This window comes from Crocuta crocuta, unplaced genomic scaffold, assembly GCF_008692635.1.
Source record: "Crocuta crocuta isolate KB4526 unplaced genomic scaffold, BGI_CrCroc_1.0 scaffold125, whole genome shotgun sequence".
In the NCBI taxonomy this organism is placed as follows: domain Eukaryota; kingdom Metazoa; phylum Chordata; class Mammalia; order Carnivora; family Hyaenidae; genus Crocuta; species Crocuta crocuta.
Genome location: NW_027531143.1, coordinates 2,029,010 through 2,054,785, shown reverse-complemented (window position 1 = coordinate 2,054,785; position 25,776 = coordinate 2,029,010). Strand labels below are relative to the sequence as shown.

Here is a 25,776-nt window from a genome sequence, read left to right as displayed (position 1 = left end):
ATAACCCTCAGGAGCAAACAGGAATGAAGTACTGTACTTGCACTTCCTGTCCACCACTGGGTAACTTTAGCAAGGTATTTAACTGCCCAAAGTCTCAGTTTACTTATCTGAAAAATCCTTTCAGGAATGGCATGAGGATTAAATCAGGCCATAATAGTAGTCCTATTAGTAGTGACTTACATTTATGCAGCACTATGTGCCAAGCACTGTTCTAAGTACTTTACATATATTAACTTATTTAATCCTCAAAACACTTTATCGAGAAGTAAACAGGAACGTAGGGAGTACATGGTCCAAAATCACATAGATAACAAGCAGCATAGGTAGGAATTAAACCCAATCACTTTGTCTCAGTCTATTGATCTTTAATGCTTCTTATAAGCCTTCAATAAATGGTAACTTACTGTTAATAGAATGACTTGATTCTTAATGTATCTGCCTCCTTCTATAAATTGGACAGCAAACATATGGACTTATCCACAACAGTTGTTAGAAAGCTGGCTCTGGGGTGCCTGGGTGGCTTAGTCGGTTAAGCGTCCGACTTTCGCTTAGGTCATGATCTCGCGGTTCGTGGGTTCGAGCCCCGCGTCGGGCTCTGTGCTGACTGCCAGCTCAGAGCCTGGAGCCTGTTTCATAGTCTGTGACTCCCTCTCTCTCTGACCCCTCCCCTGCTCACGCTGTCTCTCTCTCTCTCCTAGAAACAAAACAAAACAAAACAAACATTTAAAAGAAAGCTGGCTCTGAAGGCTCACTACATGGGTTAGAAAGGCTGCCTCCATCACTCATTAGGCTAAAACCTTGGAAAACTGCTTAATCTTTTAGCATGGTTGAAAGGATAAGTAATTTCCTACATAGAAAGTACTTAGAAAATTGAATGGCAGGGGCTCCTGGGTGGCTGAGTTGGTTAAGCACCAACTTCAGCTCAGGTCATGATCTCACAGTTAGTTCAGGAGTTCAAGCCCTGCATCAGGCTCTGTGCTGACAGCTCAGAGCCTGGAGCCTGCTTCCGATTCTGTGTCTCCCCCTCTCTCTGCCCCTCCCCCACTCATGCTCTGTCTCAAAAATAAATAAAACATTTAAAAAGTTAAAAAAAAAAAAAAAGAAAGAAAAGTGAATGGCAGGCAGCCACTAGATATGATACCATCATTGGTCTTTCCAAGACCTGGAAATCTGCCAGAGAATTGGAAGATCTGACCAACAAATAACCAGCTAATCACCAACTTGCCTGCATTACTTTTCAAGTTTCATGTGTGTTTGTCTTATTGCTAAAATTACTCCTTACAGAGAGGTTCCACCTTCATAATAATAGTAAGAAAACTTCTATTGAATACTTATTAGATGTCAGGGATTGTTCTGTTCTTTTTTCATGTGTTTAACCATTTAATCCTCAGAGTGGCCTGATATGATAAACATTATTATCATTTTCACTTTTTGTATGATGAAACCAAGTCACAAAGTTTAATCCATCCAATGCCACATGATCCCACAGGCCAAATGTGACAGCCTATATACGTAACTATTTGTACTTTTTCTTTAGTGACTTTTACCATATTCCCCAGTACGTTTTGTAGATTCAGTATACATGAAAAGGCACCAAAAGCATTTGTTGTTTGAGACATTTTTTACTAGAAATAGCATGAAAAAATAGACATTTCAAACACTTAAATACTTTCTATATAAAAAGTCATCTAAAACTCAAAAGCCAAAGTTTCTGTCTTAATATCAAATAGACTTAGTCTTTGAAAATGAGTACATCAATGAAGCTGAATCACAATGATGAGGTCCGAGTTTTCCAGCTGTGAATGACTCAAAGGACTCAGACGTACTTCACATACTGAACATCCTATTCTGATAGACACATAGCACAGAAATGAAGCCTCTAAAAGAAGACATAGCCCAGAGATCTGTTACAAAATCTAACCCGAAAGCAAATGATTTAGGAGGTAAACTTTTTCCTTTTAACTCCTTTTCTGATTTTGAAAACAATTTACAGAAACACTTCAGGCCTTCTTCCACAAACATCTTTCCATAAAGGGCAACAATTACAAATTAAAGACCTTCTCTGGGATAAATAAGAGACTCACTCATCCAAGTAAAACAACAAAAGTTTCAGAGATTTAACAGTTATTTCTCTGCAGTTAAAAAGGCCGCACAGGAAACAAACCAGTTGAACTAGTCTGGTCTTAGAGCCAGCTAAAAGTAAGAGTGGGTTTTCATAGCCTTGGGAAAGTCTAGGTTTACAAGGGCAAACCCTCCAGGGTTGAGATCATTGTGGAGACATGTTCCTTTTCATTGGCAAAAAGGGAAAGGAAGTGAGCCATGCCCTAAAAAAAATATCACTAGCGACATTCCACCCGATACTTGATAAGGACTGGGAAGGCTGCCATCAACTCATGGCTAGAAGGAGAAAAATTTGGATCAGAAAGCAGCTGACCAGGAGAAACCATGTTAGGTATGGGAAAGATTTCGTAAATTACAAACTTTTAACAAGGGAATCATTTAAATCAGTGGCTTCCTTTTTTTTATTTTTTGATATGATCCAGAGGGAGAAATACACGTATCATAACACATCTATATAAATAACACAAATATACAAAAATGATGTAACTGACATGTACAGCGTAACCTACCCTTACAAAGCATAAAGCACTATGAAGTTTCCAATTCTATTCTACTTTGTGTGTGTTTTTTTATGATTACCGTTGAGAGAGAGACACACAGAGACTGAAAATGAGAGGGGGAGGGGCACAAGGAAGAGGACAGAGAATCCTAAGTGGGCTCTACCCTAACAGCAGAGATCCCCATGCTGGACTCAAACTCACAAACCATGAGATCATGACCTGAGCCAAAGTCAGACGCTTAACCGACTGAGCCATCGACTTTGTGTTTTAAACATGTTGGTAGAGATCCACTGGATGAAGAACAGTGATTTAAACTCTGATCAACACAGGAGAATTTGAGGGTCTTAAAACAACCTTTATTTCTCCTTCAGAGCACCCACCGCCAACTCAGGAAAAGCTGCAGTGGAGCATCTGCTCTTGGGACAAGTACTGGGCTCTCGAGTGCTGGGGAAAAGGCCATCCTAAAGCTGTCTCCTCCAGGTCTGGCCATTCTTCACTGTGCTGGCTCCTCTTCTCTCTACTCCAGAAAGGCTGAGCTTCCCCCGCAGCTCTAGGTTTGGTCTTTTTCTCTTACTATTCTGAGTGATGGGATTTCCACAACTTGAAATTATTCCTAAATCCCATTCCCTAGGCTCCAGTTCTCAACACCTGTCTACCTTTTACACACTTTCAAGTAAATTCTCCCACAGGTTTCAAATTCCCCTTGCCCAAAATTATACTGTACGTACAGTGTCTCTTCCCTATCTTCTCTCTCAAATCTGCTTCTCTTCCAGTTTTTCTCATCTTAAAGAGTGACACTACATTCAATCCCTCACCCAACTCACAAATCTTTGGGTCATCATTTGCAGTATCTTTTACCTCTCCAATGAGCTGCCAATTCTACCTTCTTAATATTCACTGGTACACAGGTAAGTGTTTAACCATCAGCTATCCAGGCTAAAAAAAAAAAAAAAGTCTTGACTTGCAGCACTTGTCTGTGTCTGTGATGTAAATGAGGTCACTAAACATGGAGTTTGAAAGAGATGTGCACAAATAACTCAAGCACACCACTGTCTATTCCTTAGAACTGTTTCTCATCTCCATACCTACTGGCACTACCTTAATTCAGGATTTCACCTTCTCTCTCTGCAACTTACATAATAGAATCTTCATGGCTTTCGTTGACCACTTTCTCATGAACTACCTTCCCTCATTTGACACAGTCCCCAAACTGTCTAAAAGCCAAGTCTCATCATGTCACTCCCTTGCTTAAGCCCCTTCATTGCCCACTCTTTATCTTCATATACAAGGGTCTTATTTGGTCTCTACTGACCCTTGAGCTTCATTCTCTTGCCACACAACCACCTATACCCTCTACGGCAACCATACTGACATACATGGTATTCCCAAACACAGGATACTGCTCCATACCTCTACACCCCTGCTTATTGTATTCTTACTCCCTGGGACCGCTTCCCCTAATTTGTTCACTGAGCACACTTCTTTTAAGATTCAGCTCAAATCCTTTCTCTAGGAAGCTTTCCCTGAACTCTTAGATAGACTTGATTTCTCCCACTTTTATGCCTCCATTACATGTTAGCACCTCTAACACTCTATATTGGATTTCTTTCTTTTCATAGCCATCTCTTCCCACTAGATCTGAGTTTCTTGAAGGCAAGAATTAGATCTTATTCACTAACAGACCAAGCAGGCAATACAGTGGACTCTCAAGAAACTATTATCCCAGCAATTAATTTTCTAAGACCAGCATGTACTAACTGCTCAAATATCTATTGAATGAAAACATCAGGATGTTCTTGCCATCTACTCAAGGCCAAAAGACAGCTAAGATACCCCACCAATACCTTCTAGATTATTAGGAAGCCCATACTGCCATAATCAAAGAATTTGCACCATGATTTATTTATGCCTATTGGCTTCTTAGTTAGTTTCCTAGGGCAGCCACAAAAGACCACCTATCTTAAACATAAGAAATAATTTTCTCAGTTTTGGAGAAGTCTGAGATCAAGCCAACACCAAGGTCGTTTTCTTCTAAGACCACTCTCTGAGAGATCTTCATGGTCACATGGCATTCTCTCACTATGGGTATGTGTGTCCAAATTTCCTCTTCTTATACCAGTCATATTGGATCAGAGCCCACTCTAATGATCTCATTAACTTAATTACCTTCTTAAAGACCTTTTCTTCAAATATAATCACATTCTGAAGTAGTGGAGATTAGGATTTCAACACATGAATTTCAGGGCACACAATTCAGAGAATAACGGCCTCCTGCTAGACTGTGAGCTCTTCAAAAGGCATAGAACTAGAGTCTTCTTAGTATCCTCTGTGCCTAAGGGATTATCCAGAACATGGCAGATTCTTATGGGTGACCATAAATGAAAGACCTTCTCAGAAGTACAGTCCAAATCTAGACTGTTTTCCTTTCCAAATCTGGTGACCAGCACTAAGAAGAATGTCGCTTTTATTCTTTCCCTAAAAGAAAGGGTGATAAAGGGTGCCTGGCTGGCTCAGTTGGTAAAGCATGAGACTCCTGATCTCAGGATTGTAAGTTTGACGGAGCCTCATGTTGGGTGTAGAGATTATCAAAGTCAAGAGAAAACCAACATATTGCACTAAACAAGGTAATAGCTTCGGAGAAATGGTAAAATGAACATCTGCTACTTTTTCCTACCCAAAAGGAAATTTCTCCTTCACTGTCCTGCATGATTTTGCTGGGCCTATTGATCATGCAGACTGCCTTCCCCACTATCAAGATGGAACATTACCCAATCAGTTCCCCTCCCTCTCTGAGGAATCTGAATCCTGAGTGGAGAAACATGAAGATAGGAAATACCTGGAGGGACTTAATGAAGCCAGGGCCATGAAAGGTGCCTGGTTCAAACATCCCTGAAATGGCCTTAGCTCCTGACCTTCCCAAGGCTTGACTGACACAGTCTGTTTCTGAGACCTACCTGATAGTCTTCTAAAAAAATAAATAAAAAGACTTTTTGATAACTAGACAAGTGTTTATTCTGTAGCTCTCAAAGAATCTTGGCACATATAATGGCCCCCAGAAGTGGGATGTGGTGGACCTAACCTATGAAAATGGGAGTAAGGATTCCCCTATCTATGGCTGAAAGTTGTGTTCATCATCTTTATTACACCATTGCAAGGCAGCCAAATACACTCCTCCATAGTCCACATGCCTCCCCAGGCTAAATCTTTAGTGAACTTGGTAGGGAAACGTCAAAATACTAGAGTGTATGGTCTATTTCGACAGCTTTCAGTAAAATCCTAGGAATGACTTCACTTCAGCCTAGATGGCCTATCTGATCAGAGATGAGAACATTCTGCCTCACCTACATTGGCCTTTTCTCCTGTAGGAATCCAAGACAATAGAGTCAGATAATCATGAAGGACAATGAATTTGAACCAATCCATCAACGACAATGCTAGAAGACATAGGAAAGAAGGAAACAGCAAAAAATAAGATTAGAACCAAGAGAACTGGGGGAAACTAGATCCCCCAAGTACTTCTTGATGTATACTCCCTTCCGGGAAAAGCACCAAGCACTGGGATAAACTCAAAAGAATGAGAAACAAACTAGTACTGCCTTTAACCCAGAGGCAAAAAGCAGCAAAATTAAATGCTGAAGGATAGAGCAGCAAGGCCTGTTTCTGAGAGAGAAATCCCCAGGCTATTGCCCAAAGTCAAGTATCAACCCAGAGGAGATAATGCATATAGACCAGCAGATTGAGTTTGGACTTAAATAACAGTAACTTTGGAAAATAAAAACCTATCATTGCTCCAAACTCAATTTCTACATATCCTAACCCATAGCACCAGAACTTGGGATACTGAAATAATATACCCCATTAGGAAAATCTTACCCAGTGTCTTCTCATATGTGTACATGGAATTCATAGGAGCAATAGCGACAGGTTCAACAGTAGCCAGGCATATAAGGCAGTGCAGAAGTTTAACCATCTATATATGTGTCTCCAGTATTGAAGGGGAAAAACCTAATCATGGAGCAGTAATAGCTAAATACAATGACCTCTGTAACATCCAAGACTAATACCAACCAAGCATCCAAGTTAAGGTATATCAGCAACCTTCTACAAAGTAACAGGGACCACAAGTTTTCGATGCAGACAATAGGTAAAAATAGAAAAAGATTAATTCTGAAAAATAGATTATGTGCTAGAGATTAAGTGTAAAGAAATTATATCCCTTAAGTTGTACTAAGTGAAGGACTGATTTACGAAGAGTCTAAATCAAATATCCCAAACAGCTTACATCCCATCAGTTTATAGGTTATGATACTTGGGGAGTTGCTTAGCAAACAAAGTCACTTCAAAAGGAGCTGCTGGATAGAAACCGGAGTTTGCCCACATTCCTCTGTGACAAGGGTGCTCAGAAACTGGGTTGCACACCCTGCAGAATCACAGTATTGATAGTGTAGTCTCCTAGAATGGTCCTTCTAGGAGCAGCACTGGAATAAGAGATTCTTTCCCCCATCCCCAGTGGTTTTTTTTTTTTTTAGTTTTTTATTCTAATCCCAGTATAGTTAACATACAGTGTTATATTAGTTTCAGGTGTACAATATAGTGATTCAACAATTCTATACATTGCTCAGTGCAAGGCATCCTTTTCTTACATCTTCTGTTTAATTCCCTCTCCCACAAGTAATATAATCTACACTGTATTTCCATTAAATGGCACAGAATTGCTTGGAAGCAAAGAAGAATTTCCATTTCCATATGGCTAGTATCTGTCGCTTACTTGCTTAAGGGAGGGGAAATGTAATTCCCCAGACCCACTGCATTCTCCCATCGTTGTCATTTACTGCCCTGAGAAAATATCCATTAGAGTCAAAATATAAGGAATATTTATGTTCTGTGAGCAAAGGAAAAAACAGAAGCTGGGTGGGGTCATGGATGAGTAAGGGCAGCCTAGAATGATTTCACTGAAGACATTTCGACACTGATGAACACCAGGCCGTCATTTGGCTTATTAAAATAGTGCTGGGTAGTCAGAGAGAAGCTGGCACATTTTCCTGTAGATGAGATGGCCCTGGGGGTTTGAACAGTTGGAACACAGCTGCCATGGCTAAAACCAAGCAAGTACAGATGTCACACCAAAGTGGAAGTAATTTCATACCATCCCATGTTGCCAAATTCAAAATGCTAATGGAGAAAAAATATTGAAGGAAGTCTTTAAAATAGACTAGATAACTATTTTAAATGCCAATTCTGTATCTAAAGTTTTTGCTGTTCAAGTCCACAAACAACAATTATGTTAGAGAGCTCAATCAAAAATTTTACTGCTCAGCAAGATGAATGTATTACAATGTGCTGTTCTTGGAGTTTGGAACAGCCACAAAGTCACTAGACATTAGACTTTGTAACTCCAAAGGTCTTTCAGAAAATGTCCTTTTAAGCAATTTTTTCCTCCTTGAATAGCTGTTTCCCTTGTAAGTAGTGCTCTCTTCTCTATATCCGTAATGGATATACTAAATCACATGGCACCAAATCTCAGTACTCATTACCCTTAGAAAGACAAGTCAGGGAAAGGAACACTTCACACACATATATATACACACACACCCAACTTACCAAATGCCTTCTTAGGTTCTATTAACTTCAAGGTAAAAGGTTCATCTTTTTTTAATTCCTTTAACTTTTTAGCAACATCATAGTGACGCCACCCAACGACATCTTCCCCATTTATGGATTCAATATGATCCCCCACACAGACTGTTTTAACGGAGTCAATGAGGCTACCATCTTTAATTCTCTGAAAGAAAGAAAATTAAGGACGACACTTAATACAAAATGGAACTGTATAACATTCCTTTTAATGCCCCCAAGACATTATATATATATATATAGACACATCAACAATGCAGCTTAATGTTCAGTTAAAGATTAAAAAAAAAAACAGGCAACAAAGCACAACCATCATAACTCATTCAGAATTCTGCTCCATAGTCATCACACCTCTTCGAAGAAGCTTCTCATATCCCCTGGGCTACTCCCCCTAAGAATGGTTAAGGGGTCACTCTCCTGCTTCTATAGTAGGTGTTGCTATATATGCTGAGCTCTAAACTAAGCACTTTACATTTGCCATCTCATTTAATTTCAACAACCTTTATGAGAGAGTCTCATACCATAGATCAAAAAATTGAAGCTTGGGAAGATCAAGTAATTTGCCAGTTCAACATACTATAGTGCAATTGTTGATTTACCTCTCAGTCTCCATTACTGAACTGTAATATCCTTGGAGACAGAGATGGTGTTATTCACCATTATATGCCCTGTGTCTAACACAATACTACATGGGAAAGTCCCTCCAGAAATGATTGTTGATTCATTTCAACATGAAGCTCATTACATGAGAATAGAGCTTAAGCTTTTTCTACTGGCTACATATTTTAAACCTTAGTAACAAATGTAATGATTCAAGAATCGGTACAATCTTAACTAAGCACATTGGTAATAAGACAGAGGAGGGATTACCATTTGGGGAGCCAGAATGATTTTATACTACCACTTTTCATTTATATATTTTACATGAGGAGACTGTAGGACCTATAGGAAAACTTCAAATTGGCCTTTCTTAACTGTATCTTACTTCTATACAATAAATCTACAGAGTCTCAAAATGAGACCTCAAACTCCCTAAGACAGCTCAAAGATTTTCTAAAAGGATTTCAGGAATAAGAGCCCCACAAAACTCTGCACAGGTAACAGCCCTGCAAAGTTCAAGTATTTCCATAGTAGTAAGAAACTGGGCAAAATGAAGCCCATGGTCTGCCCAAAGAGTCACAAATACCTCATGCGGGTGGAACACTGGGGTGGCTCAGTTGGTTGAGCGTCTAACTTCAGCTCAGGTCATGATTTCACAGTTCATGAGTTCAGGCCCCACATTCAGCTTGCTGCTCTCAGCACAGAGCCCGTTTCAGGTCCTCCGTCCCATTCTCTCTACCCCTGCCCCACTTGCACTCTTTCTCTATCAAAATTAAATAAACACTTAAAAATGTAAAAAACTAAATCCTTCATGGGGGTGGGGAGTGATAGGATAGAAATATTAGGGGCTGCTATTATGTGCAGTAAAAGCATATGCATTCATTACTCTTCCCAGGTAGAGGAATAACATCTTCTGAATTAGCAGTATGATCACTGTATCTAAGAGTCAGGAGAAAAACTGATCTCATGTATCCCAGCCATCTCCAGAATTATCATTAGAAAAAAGAAAATTGTAAAAGGCTAACCTGGGAGGGCTGGGCATTTTTAAGTTTCATTACTATATACCAAAACTCAAAATAGGTTTCTTTTTCACCCCCAAACTTTAAGAACATTGCTATATTTATTATAATAGTAACTATTAATATGCTTTATGCAAATGAAATAATACCAATTCAGAGCTCATTAATCATTACTAATAGTCAATTATTAAAGAAAAGAGAAATTTACAACCTGACTGACACTGTTTTATTAGAGTGTCATTACAAGTTAACAGAATTAAGAGTAACCACAGCACACCACTCAATACAAGCAGAGTTTCCAAGGGGTCACAGAAAAACAAACAACATTTTTTTTTAAAGCTAGAGTTTAAAGACACAAAGAAAAAGTTATTAAATATCCTGTTATCTATCCATTCTTGACATTAGAGAGTGTGAAAATCTATATATAACTTTTATTTCCTTTATTTGATTCTAATTTATCTCTTAATACCTTCTGAACCTATTTTTTTCCTTTGATCAACACCACACAAATTTCAGTGTCCTACCACATATTTTTAAGATTTGCAACAATTAAAAATAAGCATTACAAAATTAATTAAATGAAAAACTTAACAGACATGTATAAATCTTACCAGCAAACTAAAGGTAAGCAGAACAAAAATCTTGACTGTCTTGGGCCCGTGAGTAGTCACAGAAGTCACTAGAACAGTGTCCAGACAGAAGGGGGAAAGGCAGTTACCAGAAGTCAGAGAAAGTAGCAAGCTGAGAATCCAGGTGGACAAGAAAAAAGTCAAAGCATAGGTAATAATCAGGAGCAGCAGATAAGGATCTGAGATGAAGAGACAGAAAAATCAATGTAAGTAACTTGAACACCATTAGGAGAATCAGATACAGAAGCAAAGTGGAAGACGTGGATTACAGATGTTGTGGGCTAAAGAATGAGGTAGCAAGTGAGACAAGTTTCTGGAATATATGTTGTAAGAATATTATAACATGATAGAGATTAATAATCTTGCTAAAAATGCTACTTGAACACAAAAGATGGAAAAAAGGTATTAATTCTATGCTTACATTTACTGAGTCACTTAATATCCTTCTCTGTAACACTTAAAACTTTGTCTCACCTAAGAAGAATAGAAGACAATTTTTTAAAAGATGGGATTTACAACATTATTCAACTCAGAGGATCCTAACCACTTAGGAGAATTATTAGAGTATCCTCCATTATTTCACTGCATATACTTACAGAACTCTGCTCATCACAGATACCAGAACTCTATCTAGGGTGGTATCCCTCCCTCCTCAAAGCCTTAGGTATCAGATTCAAGGTTGTTTGAACTGCATGCCCTGCTGCCATATGGTCAGTGACTCTGAGATCTGTGCTGCTAATCCTCCTCAAGCCATTCTCGTAATAAGGTAACATTCATAGGAATTATAGTTATTTCATTTGGTCCTCACAACAAGTCTCATTCCATTAAAAAACAAGATACAATCATTATATGGCTTGATCAAAAGAACACAATGGACAGAACTGAGATTCGAACAGAGGTTGTACCCACAGACTGCATGACTCTAAATTATGACAAAGCCTGAAATATTTAGCATCTGTCCCTTTGTATAAGTACTTGACAACCAGTCCTAAACTATTCTAGGAATTTCTGGTTTTAAGTATACTCTGAATTTTCTGATAAGGTTACTTATATGCTCTGGTTCTGGGAAATCGACTCTTGGATACTAAAATCACAAATGTTTAAGTCTGTTGTCTTTTTTTTAACGTGTTATTTACTTCCGAGAGAGAGAGAGAGCGAGAGCGAGCGAGCGCGCATGAGTAAGGGAGGGTCAGAGAGAGAGGGAGATACAGAATCTGAAGGAGGCTCCAAGCTGTGAGCTAGCTGTCAGCATAGAGCCCGATCGATGCAGGGCTCAAACCCACGAAACAAACCATGAGATCATGACCTGAGCCGAAGTCAGACGCTTAATCGACTGAGCCACCCAGATCCCCCTAAGTCTGTTGTCTTTTAACCCGAAAAGTTTTATCTGCGAAAACCATGCCATACTTCAAATTTTTTAAAAACAATGACATGTTTTTAGATTCCACATAGATCCTACAGTAAAGGTCTCTGACATTTCCCTTTGCATAATGCTCTTGAGGTCCATCTATATTACCAAAAATGGCAAGATTTAATTCTTTTATACAGCTAATATTAATGCTCCATTGTGTGTATATACACATACATCTTTATCCATTCATCAACTGATGGACACTTAGGCTGCTTCTGTATCTTGACTATTGTAAATAATGCTTCAATGAATATCATACACAAATGCATGGTGTATTTATCTTTCCAAATTAGTGCTTTCATTTTCTTCAGATTAATACCCAGAAGTGGAATTGCTGAATTGTATGGTAGTTCTATTTTTAATTTTTTGAGAAAACTCCATATTGCTCCCCATAGTGGCTGCACATTACATTCCTATCAACAGTGTACAAGGGTTCCCTAATTTTCCCATCCTCATCAACATTTGTTATTTCTAGTCTTTTTGGTAATAGCCATTCTAACAGGTAGGGGTGGTATCTCATTGTGGTTTTAATTTGCCTTTCCCTGATGATTAATAATATAGAGCATCTTTTCATGGGGGCCCCTGGGTGGCTCAATCAGTTAAGCATCCAACTCTTGGTTTCAGTTCAGGTCATGAACTTGCAGTTCGTGGGTTCAGCCACCCTGCCAGGCTCCATGCTGGCAGTGTAGAGTATGCTTGGGATTCTCTCTCCCCTACCGGTCTGTTGCTCCCCTGCTCCTACATGTGATCTCCCAAAATAAACTTTAAAACACACACGCATACATCTTTTCATCTACTTGGTAGCCATCTGTAGGTGTTCTTTGGGAAAATGCCCATTTTTTAATTAGATTTTTTAGTTTGATATAGTCCAACGTGTTTACTTTTGCTTTTGTTCTCAGGTTCAAAAATCATCACTAAAAGCCTATGTCAAAGAGCTTCCTGTCTGCATTTTCTTCTAGGAGTTTTGTGGCTTCACGTTTTAATCCAAGTCTTTAATCATTCTGGACTAATTTGTGTATGATGAGAGATAATGATCCAATTTCATTCTTTCGTAGGTGGCTATCCAATTTTCCCAGCATCATTTACTGAAGAGTATCCCTTCTCCATTGTAGATTCTTGGCTCCTTTATTATAAATTGACTATATATGCAGAACTTTATTTCTGGGCTCTATATTCTGCTCCATTGATCAATGTTTGTTTCTATGCCAATACCACATTTTTTTAATTACCAGAGCTTTGCAATATATAGTTTGAAATTAGGGAATGTGAAGTCTCCAGCTTTGTTCTTTCTCAACCTTGCTTCAGCTATTCTGGGTCTTCTATGGTTCATATAAATTTTAGAACTGTTTATTGTATTTCTGTGAAAAGTGCCATTGGAATTTTGATAGGGATCACACGTACTCTGTAATATTGCTTTGGTTAGTTTTTAACAATATTAATTCTTCCAATCCACGAACATGAAATAGCTTTCCAGTTGTTTGTGTCTTTCTTACATCTTGTAGTTTTCAATTATTGGTCTTTACCCTTGGTTAAGTTTATTCATAGGTATTTTATTCTTCGTGATACAATAGTAGATGGGATGGTTTTAATTTTTCTGATCAACATATAGAAAATGCAAGACTTTTGTGTATTAATTTTGTATCCTGCAACTTTACTGTAGTAGTTCTAACAGTTTCCTGGATAAAGTCTTTAAGGTTTTATATCATCTTCAAGCAGTGACCATTTTACTTTTTCCTCTCCCATTTGGAGGCCTTTTATTTCTTTTGCTGGCCTAACTGCTCTGGCTAGAATTTCCAATACTGTTGTTGAATAGAAGTGGCAAGAGTGAGCATGCTTGCCTTGTTCCTGATCTTAAAGGAAAAACTTTCAGCTTTTTACCACTAAGTATGAAGTTAGCTGTGAGCTTGTCCTACGGGGCCTTTATGATGGTGAGGTATGTTCCCTCTGTACCCGCTTCGTTGAGAGTTTTTACCATAAATGGATGCTGAATTCTTTCAAATGTTTTTTCTGCAACTATGGAGATAAAAATTTTTACATCCTTCATTTTGTTAATGTGGTATATCACACTGATTTGTGGGTGTGGAGTCATCCCTGAAGTAAATCCCACTTGGTCATGATGTATTGTTGAATTTGACTTGCTAATGTTGAGGAGTTTTGCATTTATGTTATTAGGAATACTGGCCTTTCTTTTTCTTGGAGCATTCTTGTCTGGTTTTTGTATCCGGATAATGCTGGCTTCATAAAATGAGTTTGGATGAGTTCACTCTCATTTTTGGGAGAGTTTGAAAAGGACTGGGATTAATTCTTCTCTTTGAAGGTTTGGTAGAATCCACCAGGGAAGCCATCTGGTCCTGGGTTTTTGTTGTTGGGAAGTTTCTGATGACTAGCAAAGAGACTGAATCCATCTGTTCAGATTTTTTATTTCATCATCAGTCTTGATAGGCTGTAGGTTTCTAGGAATTTACTCATTTCTTAAAGGGTGTAAATCTGTTAGATGTAATTGTTCATAGTAGTCTCTCACTATCCTCTGCCTTGCTATGGCATCCAGTGTAACATCTCTCTCATTTCTGATTTTATTTGAGTCCTTTTAGTGAGTCTAGCTAAAGGTCTGCCCATTATTTTTCAAAGAACCAGCTCTTAGTTTCATTGATTTATGGTCTTTTTAGTCTCTATTTCACTTATTTCTGCTCTAATCTTTGTTATTTCCTTCTATCTACTAATTTGGGGTTTCATTCGTTCTTTTTCTAGTTCCTTGAACTGTAAAGTTAAGTTGAGAATGGTTTCTTGATGCAGGCACTTACCTCTGAACTTCCCTCTTATTCCTCATAAATGTAGAACTACATAGTACTAATACACTTCTCTGTTCATCTATTACATAATGATTTGTTATTGCTATTAAGTTATGAGTACGATCAGATTTTATATATCATTACTTTATACTCACACAACCCTATGAAGTAGGTGCTAATATTCCCTTTTGAGAGAAGAATCAGAGAAGCTTAGACTTGCCAAAGATTATTTGTCCAAGTAAATAAATGGTTGGACTAAGACTGAAAGCATGCATGTGTATTTCTAAAGCCCATGCTCCTCTACATCACTGCTTCCCCTGACCATGAAATCCTCCCTCCTTATCCTTGTCTGAATCTATACAACACTGTCCTACTCTAACCTACTTGGACTTCTAGCCACTACTGAAAGGATATCAAGTACACACGTTAGCATATATACTATAATTGGAACCATATAGAAAAGATTAACACAGTCCCTGCACAAGAATGACCTACAAACTCTTGGAATGTTTTTTTCCCCTGCTTATCTTGGCAAAAAGAAACACTAAAAGGGTGAGCCAGAAATTAATGAAAATGACTACTTATAAGGAGTGGGAGAAAGGAGTAATGGCATAGAGGGCTAGAGGAAAGTGACAGACCTCTGAACGTCTTTTAATATAGTTTTGACTTCTGAATCGTGTATTTTATTTATTCAGAAAAAATTAGAACATGATGGGGAAAAAACTCTATTCAAAGAGAAGTGGATACAATAGTATTTCATATGAATAACAATCACCTATTGAGGAAATGGGTAGGAAAGACCCCATTCCAAGTAACCTGAATACAATGTTTGTGTATGTAGGTATGTGTACAAGCATACTAATCTTGAATTCTTAATAGGTTTTTAATAATATGGATATAGCAATCCTGAAACTTTTGCATATATTATAGGACTAAGCAAATGAGTATTTTAATTATTTTAAAAAGTATTTTAATAGGGGGCACCTGGGCAGCTCAGTCAGTTGAACATTCAACTCCTGGCTTCAGCTCAGATCATGATCTCCTGGTTTGTGGGTTTGCACCCCACATTAGGCTCTACACTGACAGTGCAGAACCTGCTTGAGATTCTCTCTCTCCCTCTCTCTCTCTGCCACTTCCCCAGTCATGCTCTCAAAATAAATTTTTAAAAAAGCATTTTTATGGGGAAGCCAAAGAAGAACCTGTGGGGCAGGATTAAAATTGGAGGCATAATTTTGAGTCCACTACTTCTAAAACATAGGTTTTCTAACTCCATCACTGAAGAGACCTAGAAACAATGACACTCCACTAACAATGAAAGAGTACAACTAGCATCCAGATCTTGATTTTGAAATATCTATCCTCACTAAAAACAAAAGCAGAGCCCCATGAAGAAATGGTTGATTCCAGGTCTGGGAAAAAATAAAAGATGAACCTAGAATATCTTGCTGTGCCAGAAAAGAAGAACTGCTTAATAAATGATCAGAGACATGTCAAAGGATACAGAAGCCAGCTGAAAGATTCCTGCAGACCAAATCTCAGAAAATCTAAGCATATGCAACAGTTATGGACTATAACCCATTATTAAGTGAGAAATCATGTATCCATGCTGATAAACAAAGCTGTGCCATTTATTTTTACAACAGAATATTTTAAATATATAGGAAATGATGGAGGTTTTAAAAACTTGCCATTTTGAGACCATTATAGTAAAAATCAACTCAGGGAAAATTAATCAACAGATAGTAAATCTGTGAGGTGCAAGTAGAAAAATGCTATTTTAAAAATCTCAAAGTTTCTCCCACAAATATTAATTACAAAGGAAAATATAACATTGCAATGAAGACTGGCAGACACTGCACCTTAGATAAGTGACAAATGTCATAAGCTAACAAAATGCACCTTCCCATGTGGTACACTAGAGGGACACATCATTGATCTAATTTTTCTACCAAAAATACATAATCCATTTTTCACACAGAGAAACATCAAAGAAGCCTGAATTGAGGGACATTCTATGAAAAGCTGAGGAATTATTCTAAAGACAACTGAAAGGACAGGACAACTAAATAAAATTCAGGACTCTGGATTATACCTATAAAGGAAAAGAAAAATGCTACAGAGGATATTAGGCAACTGATAGAAATGCAATATGAACATTAGTTTAAAATTATTTTATCAATATTAGATTTTCCAAATTTCACAATTGTACTGTAGTTGTACAGAGAAAAACCCAGTGCTTAGTAAATACATTCTGAAATTCTAAGGGCTAAATGGGTATATATTAATCCACTTTTTCAAATGGTTCTGAAAAATTATATCTTTGTATATCTGTATACATGTACGCATACACATGTGTGTATTAGACCATAACAGCAAATGTGACAAATGAAAAAAATTAGAGATGGGTAAAGGGTATTATGGAAGTCTTCTGTATTATTACAACCTTTCAGTAAATTTAAAATTACCCTCACTCCAGTTTTTAAAAAGTTGTATTAATCGTATTCATTTCTCTTTTAAGTTGAATTATGTATCAGCAGTTTGGCATATGCTCCATTTTCCTTTGCCATCATGTTCTGCCTTCACAGAACTAGTGACTAGTACTGAGGCAGGCACATGTTCAAGGAGACATTAAAAAAAGAAAAAAGAACACAAACTATGAACATCAGAGGTTAAGATATAAAAACTCCACGTATGTTTGTGCAAAACTTCTAAGCCCTTCCTGCTGACATTAGAAAGGATTGCTGCATGTGCCTCATGTCCTGAGCTTCCCCCAGATAATCCCACATGACTTTCCCAACTCACGATTTTCCATTTGATCACCCACTCAACCTTCAGCACAGTCATATCTTTTGCAGAGCTAAAAATAGCCATTCTATCAAGTGGGAAGTTAAATAAAGTACTATTTACAGTTAAGAAGACTGCTTCCCTAAGACTTGTTTTAAATGACAATATACCAGCAAAGAAAAGATCTGGACAAAATATAAACCCAAAACATGCTCTGTTGCATGAGGTTTGTAGCTAATTCTTAGTAAAGTGGATAGGAATGCCAGCTCTGGAGTCAGATCTCTTAAATTCAAATCCTGAATTTTTCTGTCACATAACTTTAAAGCAAGCTACTGAACCTCCCTTTTCCTGTTTCTACATCTGTAAATTAGAGGTTGATAATAGTACCTACCCACAGGTGAATCTCTCAGACATCATGTTCAACAAAAGAATCAAGAAACGACAGAGTACATAATATAGGAGTCTACTTACAGAAGGTTCAAGAACAAGGAAAACTATGGTGATAGAGGTCAGAATATTGGCTACCTTTGTGAGGGAGGCATACTGTCTGGGAAGCGGTACAAAGGAGACTTCTGTGTGGTAGAAATGAAGTTTCCCTTGATCTGGGTGGTGGTTACACAGCTATAAGTACATTAAGCTGAACATTAAAAATTTGTTATAACTTGCGTGCCTGGCTGGCTTAGCCAGTTAGGTGTCTGACTTTTGATTTCGGCTTAGGTCATGATCTCATGGTTTGTGAATTCAAGCCCCACAATAGGTTCCCTGCTGACCTGCACAGTCAGCCTGCTTTGGATGTTCTCTCTCTCTCCGCCCCTCCACTGCTCATGTGGGTGTGCACTTTCCCTCTCTCAAAATAAATTTTAAAAAAATTTGTTATACCTCAACAAGAAAAAAACACAGTGCCAATGGAATGGTTGAGGCTTAAATGAGAAAATGTATGTCGAGTGCCTAGTACATAAACATTCAGTTGAAGTCAGTTGTTATATAACTGCTTAATAGAACTGTTTAAGAGGTAAGTCTTCTTTTCCCCCACATCTCAGTTCTTAGTTTTTCATACTATTTCAAGCTTCTTTCTCTTGCCTTTACAGCTCTATATTGCTCTATCTGTATTTGTTTTAAAAATTATAAGTTTTTTAATGTTTATTTACTTTTGAGAGAGAGAAAGACAGAATGTGAACAGGGGAGGGGCAGACAGAAAGGGAGACACAGAACCCGAAGCAGGCTCCAGGCTCCAAGCTGTCAGCACAGAGCCCGATGCAGGGATTGAACTCACAAACCACAAGATTATGACCTGAGCGGAAGTTGGTTGCTTAACCGACTGAGCCACCCAGGTGCCCCTTTTTTAACATTTATTCATTTTTGAGAGACAGAGTGTAAGTGGGGGAGGGGCAGAGGGAGAGGAAGACACAGAATCTGAAGCAGGCTCCAGGCTCTGAGCTGTCAGCACAGGGCCCAACGCAGGGCTCGAACCAATGAGCCAGGAGATCATGACCTGAGCCGAAGTTGGTTGCTTAACCAACTGAGCCACCTAGGCACCCCAATTTGTATTTAAATAAAGGAATTCTGAGTTTAAAAAAATGCTTCAAACTTTTCTAAAGTTTATTTTGAGAGAGAGAGAGTGAGCAAGCATGGGTACAAGTGGGGGAGGAAGAGGGAGAGAGAGAGAAAGAGAGAGAATCCCAAGGAGGATCCACAATGTCAGTGCACAGCCCAACATGGGGCATGAACTCACAAACCAGGAGATCATGACCTGAGCCAAAGTCAAGAGGTGGACACTTAACTGACTGAGCTACGCTGGTGCCCCTTAAGAATATTTAAGATGTAAGAGGTTGTCAAAAATATCTTAGAGCACCTGGCTAGCTCAGTCAACAGAGCATGCAAATCAGTCTCTGGGTGGGGATTTCAAGCCCCACACTGGGCATATACATTACTTAAAAAATTATATATATACACATATATATACATACATACGTACATATATACACATATAGATACCTGGGTGGCACACTAGGTTGCATATCCAACACTTGCTGTAGCTCAGACCTCTGGCATTGAGTTCAAGCCCTGCGATGGGCTCCAAGGTGGGCATGGAGCCTACTTAAAAATAAGGGGGGGGGGGCCTTGGGTGGCTCAGTCAGTTAAGTGTCTGACTCTTGATTTCAGCTCAAGTCATACTCTCATGGTTTATGAAATCAAACCCCACGTCAGGCTCTGCACTGGCAGCATGGAGCCTGCTTGGGATTCTCCCTCTCTCTGTCCTACCCCTACTTACACAGGCTCTCTCAAAATACATATAAAATAAAATCTTCTAAATTTATTTATATTTAATATATATATTTGGAGAGAACCCTAAAAAAGTGGATATCAATGTGAAAGTCATCAGATATTAATTAGCTACAGACCTACAAGAAGTCCTACAGATGATGAGTGGGCACCAGGGCCTAGCTTTCCTTTTCAAGAAGTTCTAAATTCTAGAGGAAGTTTAAAATGAAGGGAATAAATGCAAGTAAAGGGTAAACAAAAAATGAAGTCCTGAAAACATTTTTTAAATGAAACCTTACCAATTCATCCCTGTTGAGCCATATCTCACAGTTAAGATCATTTCTTTGACCTGGCAGATTTTCTTAAATATTATCCTCAGTTAGGTCGTAGTTATTTTTTAAGACTTACCTTTATAAAAGCATAGCCAGTACCATTATCTGTAATGGTGAGACCAAGTGAATCCTCAGATTTATGTACACTCACTTCTTTTTGGATACCTTTCACGTGGGCAAATATGAAATCTTCAAGGCCTATTTGTGATCCTAAGAGTCTTTCCATATCAACTTTAGGTGTGTTTAAAGTACAGAATAAGATCTGTAAGAGAAAGAAATAGGTCAGTTCAGTTTCCTTCAGGAAAACATTCTGGTTATTAAGGTATTTGAGTGAAATAGTCAATTTATGATAGAAGAAGTTATATCATTAACATTGGGTAATATACATCGAGTATTTCCTATAGGCAAGGCTCTATATTAAACAATTTACAGTCATGATCTCATTAGATCCTCACAATGATTTTGTTAATACATTATCACCTCCAAATTACAGATTGAGGAATCTGAGGTTTAGTAAAAGAAAAGTAATTGGCCTGAGGTCACAAAGCCAGTATTTGTCAAGAGCAAGATTCTGAGTTTAGATCTCACCAACTTCAAAGTGATTTAAATACCTACATTACCTGCCATTTACAATGCTAAAATCAAAAGTTGTGTTCCCAAAGGCAAGGCCATGACATGCATGCCACAATGAAAATTATAGGTAAGTCTATTTATCTTGCATTATAATGCTTAAAAATTAATGAATGCCTAAAAAAATTAATGAATGAGGAATACAATAGAGGGATCTAAAACATACCTTTCAGACTCACTAAACCAATCCCTTAATTTTCTTGAGTATGTATGTACAACAGAAAAACATTTCAATATAGCAATTTTATTCCAAAATGGCTAAGTCCCCACTTTCAACCCTGTCCCTGGATCCCTAGGTTTCACACCATTCCTGATTCCTACTGGAACGTAAGCCTTCTCACATCCATAAGCCTCATGAAGTTCAGGAATGGTGTAACTACTACTTATTACATGGCTCTTTAAGCCATATCAGAATGTGTCTGAACTGGAAGCACTCTCTGTTCTACAACTAAAAGGTCCAGCATGGTCAGCAAAAGTCTGACCACATCTCAGAAGTGTATGAAAGGAGCTACTGAGGAGGACAAGAGGCAACTGGGTATAAAAGAATAAAGGCTTACAAAGAAACAGCTGCTGTCCCACCCTTTCCCCTTTTCATCTGTGGGGAGCTGTGCTAACTGGTGGACCTTTGATTTAACCCTTTGTGTTCCCGGGCTGGACAAAATATATTTAGCTTAATAATTATTAAGTTTCTGTGAAATATTCTAGTGTAAGAATTCTATTATTCACAGGGAAAAAGGAAGTCCTTTAAGAAAGGTTATTCTACCTGTGAAATCAATGGTATAATTAGTCCACTGGCAATGGTAGAGGGACAAGGTAACATGCATGGCAAACAGTTTTTCTGATTTCCTTTCTCAAAATGATGGAAAGTAGAGAAAGTTTTGTGTTTTTTTTTTTATGTTTTTTTTTTATTTCTAGGAGAGAGACAGAGACAGCGTGAGCAGGGGAGGGTCAGAGAGAGAGGGAGTCACAGGCTGAAACAGGCTCCAGGCTCTGAGCTGGCAGTCAGCACAGAGCCCGACGCGGGGCTCGAACCCACGAACCGCGAGATCATGACCTAAGCGAAAGTCGGGCGCTTAACCGCTTAACCGACTAAGCCACCCAGGCGCCCCGAGAAAGTTTTGTTATATATGGTTTTCAACAGTGAATCTGCTAATGGTGTTTATAATGGATCCCAACACCATTAATATAAAAGCAACTTACCAGTCAGAAAATAAAACATTAAAACAGAATGATGATGTAACAGGGCAGAAGAAAAGCCCCAAAAAGGAAATCCCACACAAAGTGAACTTATTAAGCTGCTTCCTTTCTTTCCATTTTTCACATTTCACTGCAAAGCAAATATTAGATTTCCTGTAGGTATGACCTTTTTCCTTGTGCTTCCTCCCCTACAGAACAATGTTGCACACCAGGCAGAAAAAAAGCTTGCAGGCAAGGCATCATTTTCTTTTTCCTAGAAGAAGTGGAGCCAGCTACATCCTTCACAGAACTGAGAGCTCCACAAGAAGTTGTGTTGCAACAANCAGACCTGGGGGAGGGGGGTTGTGTTGCAAACCTGCATGAATGTAATGGTCACAGAGGCATACATACAGTGCAAGCCCTCTGCCACAGCAAGTAACTGAAGCTCCCTGACTTCAGGTCAGTTCTCCACGGGAGAATAAAAACCTAACACTCATATGATCTCCATGCACAACTCTCAGCAAGTAGATCTAGAAGTTCAGGATAAAGGGCTAGAAAGTCAAACACATCCTCACGGAAAAAATAAGTGATATGCCACTTTCTAAATGCTGCAAAGTTCTTATTATTCATCCACCCATCAATTATCTATTAAACATCTGCTTTTTTGCTAGGTTCTGTGCTACACACTGAGTGGACAGTCCCTATACAACAAGTCCCTATATTTAAACCAAAAGGAACCTCAAATACTGATCTTGAGCTTTCCTATTTTCATTTGTTTTATTTCCTTCATTCTAAAATCTGAAATGCCTACCCTTGGAGAAGGGAGAGCGTCTGGATCCAGTCTTCCCTAAAGTCAGTAGCAGACACTGAAGTCACCCACTCTTTTCCCCTCCTAACATAAAGCTCAGATATCAAGTATCTATACCTCTTATGTGCTTGGGAGGAAAATGGCTCACATCCCTATTCTAGACATAAGATTTAAACAGTATAAGTGGTAATTTAGGAGTAGGCATGTGGCCCAATCCTCGCCAACAAGACATGGTAGGAAGATGTCCAAGAATTTTCAGGAAAATTTTTTTTACTTTTAAGAAACATACAGTAAGAGGGGCGCCTGGGTGGCTTAGTCGGTTAAGCGTCCGACTTTCGCTTAGGTCATGATCTCGCAGTTCGTGGGTTCGAGCCCCGCGTCGGGCTCTGTGCTGACTGCCAGCTCAGAGCCTGGAGCCTGTTTCAGTCTGTGACTCCCTCTCTCTCTGACCCTCCCCTGCTCACGCTGTCTCTCTCTCTCTCCTAAAAATAAATAAAACATTAAAAAAAAAAAAGAAACATACAGTAAGAGAGAATCCTTTCCTTCTCTAGATGCTGCCTTATCTGTAGATGGCCTGGGAACTTCCACCACCATCTTACTACTGAGAAAGAAATCAGTGCCAAGAAAGGCAAAGCAAAGAGATGGAGTAAACCTAGATCCCCGACATTGGGGAGTTCCTCTGTTCATAAACACCAGAGCTCACTCTACCCTTTTTATGTAATTACTTTAGCCAATTTTAGCAAGTAGTTTCATACTGCTTGCAGCTGAAAACAATTTATCTGATACACAGTCCTATCCCAAAGTATTTAGTTACACAAACCAACAATTTCACCAACCCATTTTAGATTGTTGCTTTCAACTAAAAAGATTCTAAATATAAAAATATAAAATATAGGGGCACCTGGGTGGCTCAGTTGGTTGGGCATCTGACTTCAGCTCAGGTCATGATCTCACAGTTCGTGAGTTCAAGCCACGCATCAGTCTCTGTGCTGACAGCCAGCTCAGAGCCTGGAGCCTGTTTCGGATTCTGTGTCTCCCTCTCTCTCTGACCGTCCCCTGCTCATGCTGTCTCTCGCTCTCATGCTCTCTCAGAAATAAACATTAAATTTTTTTTTTAAATACAAAATATAGTAATTATAATTCTTCAGTTTAAAAGTTCTTTCTAGTGGTGCCTGGGTGGCTCAGATGAGTGTCCAATTCTTTGTTAAGATAATGACCTGAGCCAGTTAGTTGGTAGGATTGAGGCCTGTGTTGGTCTGTGTGCTGACAGTGCAAAGCCTGCTTGGAATTCTCTCCCCCCTTCTCTCTGCCCCTTCCCACTTGGAACTCTCTCTCCCTCTCTTTATGCCCCCTCCCTGCTTGTGCTCTTGCTCTCTTATTCTCTCAATAAATAAGCAAACATTTAAAAAGAAAAAATTTCAGGCACAGAAAAAGTGGCTCTCCCTTACTTCGAATATCAGCAAAATAAATCTACAAGAGGAACTAGATCATCCTTAAAATGGTTGTTAGAACACAAAAACAAAACAGATTAAGAGGTAAAAGACTTGTGGTGCCTGACATGCAACTCTTAATCTCTGTGTCCCGAGTTCAAGCCTCATGCTGGATGTAGGGATTTTTCTTAAAAATAAAATTATGGGGTTCCTGGGTGGCTCAGTCAGTTGAGCATCCAACTTCAGCTCAGGTCATGATCCCACTGTTTGTGGGTTCCAGCCCCGCATCAGGCTCTTTTGATAGCTCAGAGCCTGGAGCCTCCTTACAAATCTGTGTCTCCTTCTCTCTGCCCAACCCCCCTGCTCACACTGTCCATTAAAAATAAACATTAAAACTTCTAAATAAGCTTTTTTTAAAAAAAAAAAAAGGTAGGAGACTTAAATCTAGTCCCAATTCTGTACTCTCAGTGAGCTCAGTCAAATCATTTGACCTCCCTGGTCCTTGTGTACATCATGGCATTAGTAAAGTTGGTCTATTCATACACTTGTTACAAAAACCTCTGTGAGACAGTACATATATAAAGTACTTCTTAAACTAAAAAGCTCTTTATAGAGGTTATTATTCCTGGAATATAAGTGTTTCTTGAACAGTAATATTTACACCTATGCTTGAAAGTTGTTTAAGTTGCAGGAGTTTTCCTGAAGAGATCAGATTTTGTTCCTTTTTAATGTCATCAACAGATGGATTCCTTTTCTCCCATAAATTACATTATCTTTCAACTTTGTTGTTAAAGAATAACTCATGGAAGGGTACCTGGGTGGCTCAGTCAGTTAAGCATCTGACCTTGGCCCAGGTCATGATCTCAACCTTGTGGTTCAGGAGTTCAAGCCCCACACTGGGCTCTGTACTTATAGCTCAGAGCCTGGAGCCTACTTCGGATTCTGTGTCTCCCTCTCTCTCTGCCCCTCTGCCCACTCGTGCCATCTTTCTCAAAAATAAACAAAAATTTAAATAAAAGAGGGGCACCAGGGTAGCTTAGTTGGTTAAGCGTCCAACTTCAGCTCAGGTCATGACCTCACAGTTAGTTCATGGATTTGAGTCCACATTGAGCTCTATGATGACAGCTTGGAGACTGGAGCTTGGTTCAGGTTCTGTTTCTCCCTCTCTACCCCTCCCTTGCTATGCTCTCTCTCTCAAAAATAAACATTTAAAAAATAATAACTCATGGACAGTATTCTTACCATGCACTGTAATTAAATTGCTATCTTCCAGTTATCATATGGTTATGATTATTCACCCTTAAAACTCAACATAGCCAAGATAAGTCTGAACGAGTATAAAGTCGCTAATATAGATTAATATTGCCTTTTCTCTCCATTAGATACTTTATAATGTCCCTTGTGAATAAGGTTAATAAACAATTTGTCATTGATGTTTCAAAAGATATTCTGGCCCACAAACAGTTTACAAATCTCTCCAAAAACACCTCAAGTGCATTTTTTTTTTAATCCAGGAAGTCCATTTCCAACTTTCTTTTGTTTAAGGCTTTCCTTAAACAGGAACTCAGTTAGTCAAAGATTCCACATGTTCCAAAAATCTCTGGAAGAAATTACAGGCTGTGTAGCTGACATTCGATTATTTGTTAATGTG

The 25,776-nt window shown here is 38.7% G+C and overlaps 1 protein-coding gene and 1 pseudogene across 2 annotated transcripts in view; one reads left to right on the top strand and one right to left on the bottom strand.

Annotated features, from left to right (window-relative positions):
- Window positions 1–25,776, bottom strand: part of GIPC2 (GIPC PDZ domain containing family member 2) — a 70,671-nt gene that overhangs the window by 22,485 nt on the left and 22,410 nt on the right. Inside the window, exons 2-3 of one of the 2 annotated variants that reach the window (XM_077771095.1) lie at window positions 20,158–20,343; window positions 8,214–8,403 (exon numbers count right to left, since the gene is read on the bottom strand). In XM_077771095.1, coding sequence (XP_077627221.1) covers window positions 8,214–8,403; window positions 20,158–20,343 — 376 coding nt within the window. The remainder of the gene's footprint in view (window positions 1–8,213; window positions 8,404–20,157; window positions 20,344–25,776) is intronic. The other variant, XM_077771094.1, reaches the window with a different exon arrangement.
- Window positions 15,121–15,219, top strand: LOC144237458 (U6 spliceosomal RNA; annotated as a pseudogene).